A 9,421-nucleotide genomic window follows, 5' to 3' on the forward strand; every position below is an offset into this window, starting at 1 on the left:
AACAGGGCCCCACACAACACAACCCCCCCCCCCCACACACACACACAAAAATGATTTTCTCTTCTGCATCAAATTTCTCCATATCCTCTTAAAACTGGAACAATTTTTTCATGTTGGTGAACACACAAGCTTTGACTGGAATCTGAATTGTGTGATCTATGTGGCATAGGATCATGCTGGGCATATATTTGGTGTTGATTCCATGCCAATGATAGAAAAGTTGGAGCAGTACAATCTCATGTTAGAGGTAATTTTCTCAATTATGATTATCTAAGTTGCATCATATACTTGATCTTGCAGCTTGCTTTGAATTTTCGACACTGTTGATTTTGTTGGTTGGTTTGGCACTTTGCACCTCTGATAAACTGGTCAGATATTTTGAATTTTGAGTTTCTTGGACCGCCTTCTTTTTTAGATTTAGCTGGAATAGGTTCATATCAGACTAGTGATGTACTACAAAAGTTATGGGAAAAAAGATATGTCTACAACAATCTGCAAATGTAACCTTTTAGTTATCCTCTGTGTATTTAACTATACGTATGCATTATTTCTTTAACTTAAACCTGGATTTAGGAAAATCAATTGATTGCTATTTAAGCCATTACTCTAGTAAAAACTATATTTGCCTTTGTAATTTCCTTTAATTACAATAACAATTGTAAATAGGAAATAAAGAAAATGCATAATTAATAGTAGTCCACTTGTGTGTGATCGTGTGTGCGTAAAAACAGATGTTTGTATATGTATATATATATGAGATGACCATGTTTTTTGCTTCAGAAAGTAATCGAAGTCCTTGGGAGCCAATCTGAACCAGGTGGCTTACATGAAAATACGTTTCTTCTGGTTATGGGTGACCATGGACAAACCTTAAATGGTGATCATGGTGGTGGAAGTGCTGAAGAGGTATGCTATTTGTCTTGTTCTCAAAGAAACTTGATTGGCTTTGTTTTTGCTGATATCTGAAAATTGGAATCATGCTATGCAGGTTGAAACGTCAATTTTTGCTATGAGTTTTAAGAAGCCTCCAACTTCCATTCCATCTGAATTAGATACATCATCTTGTAAACTAGATTTGGTACTTCCCCACTCTTTAAATGAACGCATAAATTTTGCCAACCACTGTATATACTGATGTCTATTTCACTGGAATCAGCTCTTCCTTCGACCTTTTGAGTTTCCACTACATTAACGAAGCATTATATTCCTAGTTGTTTTAGCTTTGGCTATGTTACTTCTTCCCGATTACTCAACAATGAATAAAAGAGGGGGAGAAGAAAAGGAGCACGAACTGTTTCAAACAAGTAACAGAAATGCAGTTTTGTGTTCTCTATACAGCTCTACTTATGTAGTGGCAAAAGTAGACTGGGCATCTTGCAACTTTGATAGACATAAAACTTCTTTCTAACTTGCAATTAAAGAATCTGGAAAATCAGATAGAATACCAAATTGAAAAGGAAAATAGGTAGAATTTAATCGGTACATGTGTCAGGATTCTTGTTGATCCTTCTGACTGGATTGAGCTTTATGTATTCCAATTTCAGGATGGAAAGAAGAAATGTGCCAGCTCCATCCAACAGGTAAAGAATATCTTTTCACTTCTGTGATTCTATTGCAATTTCATTTCAAATATGTATTTACCTCATGATAAGTACTTATTGATGTCATTTTATGCAGCTTGATTTTGCGGTGACAGTGTCTGCTCTGCTTGGTATTCCGTTTCCTTTTGGAAGGTGCCGTGTAAGCATGGTTCAGTTTTAACATTTGATCCATTGTATGTTTATAATATATCCTTATTGACTGATGGTTTTCTAGGTAAACGAGATCACTTTCTTTACTTAGTTTGGCAGTTTCTGTTCTCTCCAATATGTCATAAAAGTCATTGGTGTTGACAGAATGCTACAATATGTAGATTATTCTTAGACTTTCCATACTTGAAAAAAAAATTTGGTTCTGGAGATGAGGTTGATCTCCTTTTCCATCCATTACCTTGATCTGTGATCTTTATTCCAACGAGCACTTTTGCTTGTGATAATATTTTCCCTGATTGCTCCTGTCTGTCGTTGTACATAATAACATAATAATTATTGCTAGCAAAACAGATCAGTGTATAATTGATGTGCAGACTAGCATTATTTGTTGATCTATAATCTTACAACTGCATGTCCAAATATTGGATGTTTATAAATCTTATTTTTTAAAACACTACTACTAAGCTGTGAAAGATATAAATTAACCAGCTTTGCTCTTTTGTATTAACTAATCTCTGGCTTGTAAAAACTTGAAAATTTCCACTTGCTTCCAAAGTCATTTATCAGTTTTTTCACCTAGTAAAAGAGCTTCTTTGTCGCTTGGGATCACATTTTCAAGTTTGAGCTATAGGCTGCTGTCATTTGCATTGCTTTTATTTTTTTGCAATGGAATTTTCATCCAGAATAATGCTTGTAAGTTTTGTTTTTTCAGCATTGGACAAGTTAATCCTGAGCTATATGCTTTAGGTGCTGGTACATGGAATTTGGATGGCATAAATGTGAGGGATTCCTCCAATCTGTCAGAATTGGAGGAATGGTTACTGAATTATGTCAATGTACTCTGCATCAATTCCTGGCAGGTACATTTTCTTTACTGTTCCCAAATATTAAATACACTTAAATAGCATGATATAAATTACATATTTTATTGCTACTCTAGTTATTTTTCTAAATTTTAAACTATATGGTTGTTTCATCTATACATTCCAAAGGGATCATGCCATTCTTGTGTCTTCTTTCACTGTTACCTGAAAATTTTCAGTAAATTGAAGTAGTGAAATCTAAAAATTAAACAAGCATAAGATATTATCCTAATATCAAGAGATAAGAAAAAAATAAGAAGCGTGTGCCATCTCCTTCAAGTATCTGCTAAAGAGGCCTAAAAGGGTTGTAATGATGCCTCCATAGAGTTGCCAAAAACATATTCTTTGGTTTTAATTACTCGAGGAAAAAAAATGTAGTCCTACCCACAAATCCTCCCAAAAAAAATGAAGTACATGTCTACCTTTTGTATCATAGGAGGGAAGGAAAAAAAAAAGGATATACATGAGTTTCATGGGTTTTTAGCATAGTGAAAAAAATAATTGGTAAAGTAGCATAGAAGAGAAAATATTTAGGAAAATAACACAGATTAACGAGTGGCAGATGCCAACTGCGACTGTCATTGAAGCTTTTTTTTCATTACCAAGTGGAAGATTTAAGTAAAATTGTCTAAGAAAATGAGTTCATTTAGTGGGTCGCAGATGCTATCTGCGACATGAGAGTTGCAGTTAGCATCTGCGACCTCTTTGAAGCATTATTCCATAAAAAATGATTTTGAAAAGGAGTTCGTTACTCACGATACAAGTTATTCCAGCCGAAGAAAATTCTAAAGTTGAATAAAAAAATATAATTTACTGAGATGTGAATTAAAAATTAATTGGTGTATGGTGCCTCACCACATAGCAATCAATTTCTAAGGTTTGTCACAGTGGAGGGAACTCAGTCCAACAAATTAATTGGTGTACAGTTTACGTAGTTTAAAAAATTGATATATAGGCAAGATGTCCTTAACAGGAAAGCCAACTCCTTTGTGGCCAACCAATCCTTAAAAAGGATAGAGCATGAAAAATATTAAATTGCAGCTCTTGAGTAATATATATCATCTACGACTTATTAAACTGTGTTATTTTCTCTACTATGCTACTTCTCCAATTATTATTTTTTCACTGTGCTACAAAACATAAAAACTCATTCGTGTGATATACAAGAATTTCTTCGGACTCGCATAAGCAATAGAAGTTATCATGGTAGCATTTTAAACATTTACAGGGGACTACAATTGTTAGTGACCTTATTAGATTTTGGATTCTGGTTTGGAACCCCCATGATGGGCTGACCAGATCCATGTAGTGATTGAAAAAGAAAAAAGAAAAAAGAAAAAAAGACTTCATTTGAATAAAGTTGAATGAGCTCTGAACTGCTGTCAACCACTTTTCAAAAAGAGGTGCAGGTTTCTGGCAGTTCCTTTGGCCATGTGTTAGAAAGATACAGAATTGTGCATGTAAAAAATAATGAACAGTGTGTTATGTGGATGCACAACACTCTCCTATCTCAAAATATTTGTATGGTGTTAATACTTGTGATATGTGGATGTTGTCAAAATGCATGATCACACTTTGAACTATGAGTAAATGACATCAATAGAATGTAATTCAAATATTTAATCCCATATGATTATATAATTTTTGCTGACGTGCGTCAGAGGGTCTGATTTTATGTTTGTATTGTATAATTGGTATATATATGAATTTGTACAATGGGATCTGAGCAGTTTGCATGTATACCTCAATGGGATCTGAGCAGTTTGCATGTATATCTACGTTATTGTAAAGATTCAATTTTTAAGGAAAATGCCATAGCCACTTACCTGACAAAGCTAAGGGCTGTAGCCAAATCCCCTAGACCTTTAAGTAGCAGCACATTTCCTCCACATCAGACCTGAGAAAATGTCTCATCTTCACCCTCTCCAATCTTAGAAGGATATAGATAACAGAAAGGAATGCTAGACAAACAAGGCAGAATACGTGCTGTCCACCTTAGGTAATACCAATAGCCTTTCAATTCTCGGTATAGGAATTTTTAATTATTTGCTGGTCATTTAGTTGTGGATTAGCTGGAGGTGGTATATTGTCATCAACTGTGAAGATAATGTTTTTATCTTTGTTTCCAACCATTTATATATTCCTTTTCTTTTCCCTGTAGGGGATGGGGGTTGGTGAAATTCGAACCACCACCGTTGCCTGTTTTCCACTTTGACTAATACTCTCTTAAGGCAATCTTGCAGTTATTCACCATCTCTATTTTCCAATGTGATGTTAATTCTCTTCTGCAGGTGAAAAGATACATTGATGTCTATTCAGCTTCATCTGTCATTGGATTTTCCTCTGAAGACTTGTTGCACATATCAAATGCATATGTTCAGGCAGAGCAGAATTGGGCAAACAGTACTAAGAACTTACTATTGCATAGAAATGAAAGACGCCACACATTGTTCCCTGCTCTTACAAGGCAAATTGATTTTTATTTTAGCTTCCTATCAAATGTTTCAGAGCTGGCTCGCTCCAAATGGACTGAATTTAATCTGAAGCTGATGGGAATTGGTCTCGGGACCATGTTAATTTCACTCTTAATAATATTTCTTGCCATTCAAAAAGTGAATAATCTGTATACGACTTCTCTTTTGTCTCCTGGAGGTTCTGGAAGTTCCTTTTAATTAATATTTGCCTTCTTTGTTGTGGCAATACGTGCATGTAGCTTCCTGTCAAACAGTTTTATTTGTAAGTTCTCAGCCTGGCTAGCTTTTTCATGGTTTGAGAAGTGCTTTTCCTCCTTTCCTGACATCCCTTTTTTCTAAACCCTGATCTCAGTGGAGGAAGGAAAAGTGGCAAGTTTTCTTTTGGCCACCACCAGCATTGTCAGGCTACGTTCTTCAATCATGAAAAAGAAGATGCTATTTGAAGTACGTATTGGTGGCCTTAAAAGTTTGTCACATTATTTTGATGTTTATGATCAGAAAATATATCATGGATTGTTTTTGTGATGCTAATTTTCATGGGCTTCACCTTGCAGGCAGTAAGTTTTCTACTGTTGATATCCATTCTCAGATTTACCATTGAAGTTGGGCTGTCAAAGCAGGCTGCCACTTCTTTATTCCTGAGCGCGTCTCCTTCATGGGTGCTTGGGGTTGCCCCAGGTCATCCACTGTGGACATACATGGCTGAAATTGGCCCAATTCTTGCTGTCATATTATTGGCATGCTTGCTATACAGGACCATCGCCAGCAGCATTTTTGGGGGACTTTGGAAGTATATTACCATGGCAACCATTTTAAGCTATGTGCTTATAGCAGTGTATTGGGGAGCTGAAAGTAGCATACCAACCCTAGCACTGTTGCTTCAAGGAATGGCAAAAGGTCACATCCCAAGAATGATTTATGCAATTGGGCTGGGTCAGCTGCTTTTGTTTGCAGTTGCACATTTGTTTTATAAAGATAGAAAGTTAGATCACAAGAGGAGCATGGTAGTGAAAACAGTAACCATTTTATCTGCTTGGAGTCCAACAATCATCATTCTGTCTGGAAAACAAGGTTCCTTGGTAGCATTGGCGCTGATAATTGGAGGTGCTTATTTTCTTAATATTCTTTGGGTATTACATCAAATTGCACCATGTTGAGCTGTTGTTTTACTTGAGTCCTTTGTTTTTGTTCTGTTTAGTAGTATTTTCATAATTAATTAGTGATGCACTATTTTATAAAGGATTGGGCTCATAGAAAGTCTCTGTTTACAGGTTATTGCATAGTGAAGTTGGAAAGTATGGAAGACAGTGACTCTGATGCTATTTTTACTTTCAATCCTCTTGCTATTACACAGTGGAACCTCTTAGCTGTGTGTCTATTTTTTGCCACTGGTCATTGGTGAGATGCTTGTGATCTACTCTGATGCTTGCACATATGTTGCGTATACTTTTGTCTTTAAATTTTATTATTATTATTCGTGACTATATGTAGCTGACTAACACTGGAAGCAGATTTACTTATCGTGTAGTTTTGAAACTCTAATTTAAGCAGCTTTATTAATCCATCCAATATATATTTCATAACCTCACACCTCTCTCCCTGCAGGTGTGCATTTGATGGCCTGCGGTATGGTGCTGCATTTATTGGGTGAGTCTTGGTTATGGGAGTGCATGCAGACACATTGCGCGATTCTTAAATTAATTGGTAATGATAATGCAGATGATGTGGTGGTGCACCATCCGCAGGGGTAAATTACCATTGCCAATTGACTTATTTTTAACCTGTTCAATATTTCAGGTTTGATGAATTTGTCCTTGTTCGTCAAGCGATCCTTCTTACAATAGATACATTTGGCTTTTCTCACATTCTTCCTGTTCTTGCACTTCCATTTCTGGCTGTTTGCAATTTTTTGTTCGGTCAGAATGACCATGGGAAGGATTTTCGTTTCCCCCAGTTGTCTCAGGTTAGTTAATTGCCCGAAATCACTGTTGGTCATGCTCCCTGCAATTTTTATATGTTTCTGCCCGTGGTCACATTTTGAGATGTTCGCTTTTAAAGAAGTTCTTGTGTGATTTTTTTTTCTTTTATTTTCAAGAATGTCATAACCAGTGGCAGAGACTTATTATAGATCTTCTTCCATGTTTCAGATGTATATGATGCATGGACTCATTACTGCCACCACGGTCACTGTCACCATAATATGCGTTACCATTCAAAGGCGCCATCTAATGGTATTGGATCTTTTAAACATTCCGTACTAGCCTGCATTGAACACCTACTGACATTTTGTTTACTTCCGACTCCATGCAGGTATGGGGACTATTTGCTCCAAAATTTGTTTTTGATGTGGTCAGCCTTGTTCTTACCGATGCGCTGATTTGCCTAGCTTCACTTTTATACTTTGGTCGACTAGAGGATGATGACACACAGGCGGTTCAAAAAACTGAACAGTAAATCTCTCAAAAGTCACAAGGGATTAACCACTGCCCGCTCCATAGGGATTTATATAAAAGGTTAGTATGAGAGAGAAACATTAGATATCCGAGTCAAAAATACTTCATAATAACTTCGGTCAATCGGTCTGTTCATAGTAACTCAAGCATTCTTGCTGCTCCCTTTTACACCTAGGAGCAGGTCCAATTTTGTAATGTTGTTTCATGGGATAATGAGATGAATGGCTTGGCATACTGTAGTCTGTGTACGTGAACTCTGCTAGTAGTGGATTCCATCCCAGCCATTTATCAACCATTTCCAAAGGAGCCCAATCTACAACTTGTATAGATTAGAAATTGAGATTCTTTAAGTGATAAGCAGTTTCATGGTGGATTTTGAGGAAAAATCAGAGCTTCAAAAACCAGGGACAGCAGAAATGGTTCGAAAAATCTAATTTGTGGGATGATTTTATCAAGCCCGTCCCTGTTGCTTAAAAGAATCCGCCACTGCTGAAAACATAAGAGCCTTCACTATTATGATGCCTTTTCTTCGATGGTTAGTTTCTAGCAGCCGAGTTTCGATATATATATATATATATATAAAGTAAGCAACTTTCTAATTATTATTTTTCTGGAACGGTGGATTCCCAGAGATAACAAGGGACCTTGTTTATGGATACTTGACACTAGGTTTGTAAAAGATGCTTCCTGTCACGGTATCAAGAGCTGAAGGACAAAATGTTCGAGTGAGCTATTTAAATACTTGTCCCTCAATTCTGGCATTTTGTTTTTGTATTTTAAAGGTGATTTTTAAAAAATATATAATATTTTTTATTTTATTTAGCTTTAAATTTATAATTTTTTGATGCACTTATACTAAAAATAAAAAAATATTATTAAAAATAACACTATTCTAAATACGGACTCGATACTGAACTAATTTGGCAGGTTAATGGAGAAACCTTGCGAGATAAGTTGAATTGAGAAAAATATTGATGGGGGTAACTTCTCCTGGTTGATTTATTTATAATCCAACCGAGCTAAACCTAATAAATTGACTCAGTGACCAATATTCTTTTCATATGAGTTGTTGAATCTATTTTTAACAACTGTAACTCCAATATCAAAGGATGACGTCATTCCTTTCCCCAGTAAGATTATTATTTTATTTTTTTTGTCCTTGTCGGAGCACGTACTCCTCCAAAGGTGGCCGTAATGCTAGAAATCTTACCAAACAAGTGACGCGAACCTTTCAACAAGCTCCATGCTTGAGGACAAAATCTTAGTATCGCTTCAAAGTTCATGTCCACCTCAACTACTTGTCGTTTCACATGTATTTCGGTGACTCCACTCCACTCGCCTTGGCCAGCTTTCACTTTGTGAATGAACACCACGATGTATGGAAATTATGTTTTAAAAAATTGTTTGGAAAGTATGGAAATTATGTTTTAAAAAATTGTTAGGAAATATTAATGTTAAAAATATTTAAAAAAAAAAGTAATTTAATTTATTTATAAATAAAAAGTTCTTTAACAAAACAACTTCTATTGTACAGCTATAATTACCGACAGCGTCAACCACAGCTAATCTTTTAATTTCAGACAGAAAACGACATGCACACAGAGGGAGATCTTTCAAAGAGAATCAAAGTCGATTAGAGCCATCCATGTTAAGTAGAGATCGACAGTTGATTTGGTCCTTGTTTATTAACTTTAACAATATGGACGACGATGCCGCTGGCCCCTGATTGCATCACTCCGAGCCTTTCCACCTCACATTGAAGGGACGGCTTCTGTCGGAGAAACCTCGATTTCACCTCTAAATATATTATCCCATAATCAATTTAGTTTTAATATTCTTCAATTCAATTCATCTGGCAGTTGAAACATCACTGAAGAACA

General features: G+C 35.9%; 1 protein-coding gene and 1 long non-coding RNA gene across 2 annotated transcripts in view; one reads left to right on the forward strand and one right to left on the reverse strand.

Annotated features, from left to right (window-relative positions):
• Nucleotides 1-7,881, forward strand: part of LOC105136388 (Alkaline-phosphatase-like family protein) — a 9,402-nt gene extending 1,521 nt beyond the window's left edge. The window contains 14 exon segments of the mRNA XM_011041700.1: nucleotides 170-247; nucleotides 781-906; nucleotides 989-1,078; nucleotides 1,545-1,580; nucleotides 1,678-1,733; nucleotides 2,464-2,611; nucleotides 4,906-5,350; nucleotides 5,441-5,532; nucleotides 5,643-6,192; nucleotides 6,360-6,486; nucleotides 6,694-6,735; nucleotides 6,886-7,051; nucleotides 7,236-7,319; nucleotides 7,399-7,881. Of these exon segments, the coding sequence (XP_011040002.1) occupies nucleotides 170-247; nucleotides 781-906; nucleotides 989-1,078; nucleotides 1,545-1,580; nucleotides 1,678-1,733; nucleotides 2,464-2,611; nucleotides 4,906-5,350; nucleotides 5,441-5,532; nucleotides 5,643-6,192; nucleotides 6,360-6,486; nucleotides 6,694-6,735; nucleotides 6,886-7,051; nucleotides 7,236-7,319; nucleotides 7,399-7,542 (2,184 nt within the window). The 3' untranslated portion in view covers nucleotides 7,543-7,881.
• LOC105136387 (uncharacterized) lies at nucleotides 3,490-4,899 on the reverse strand. The gene is made up of 2 exons (XR_844332.1): nucleotides 4,384-4,899; nucleotides 3,490-4,351 (listed from the first exon to the last, which is right to left on the reverse strand). It is a non-coding gene; the product is annotated as an uncharacterized LOC105136387 (long non-coding RNA).
• Nucleotides 7,882-9,421: the final 1,540 nt, after the last annotated feature.

Source organism: Populus euphratica, unplaced genomic scaffold (genome assembly GCF_000495115.2).
Source record: "Populus euphratica unplaced genomic scaffold, PopEup_1.0 scaffold174.1, whole genome shotgun sequence".
In the NCBI taxonomy this organism is placed as follows: Eukaryota; Viridiplantae; Streptophyta; class Magnoliopsida; order Malpighiales; family Salicaceae; genus Populus; species Populus euphratica.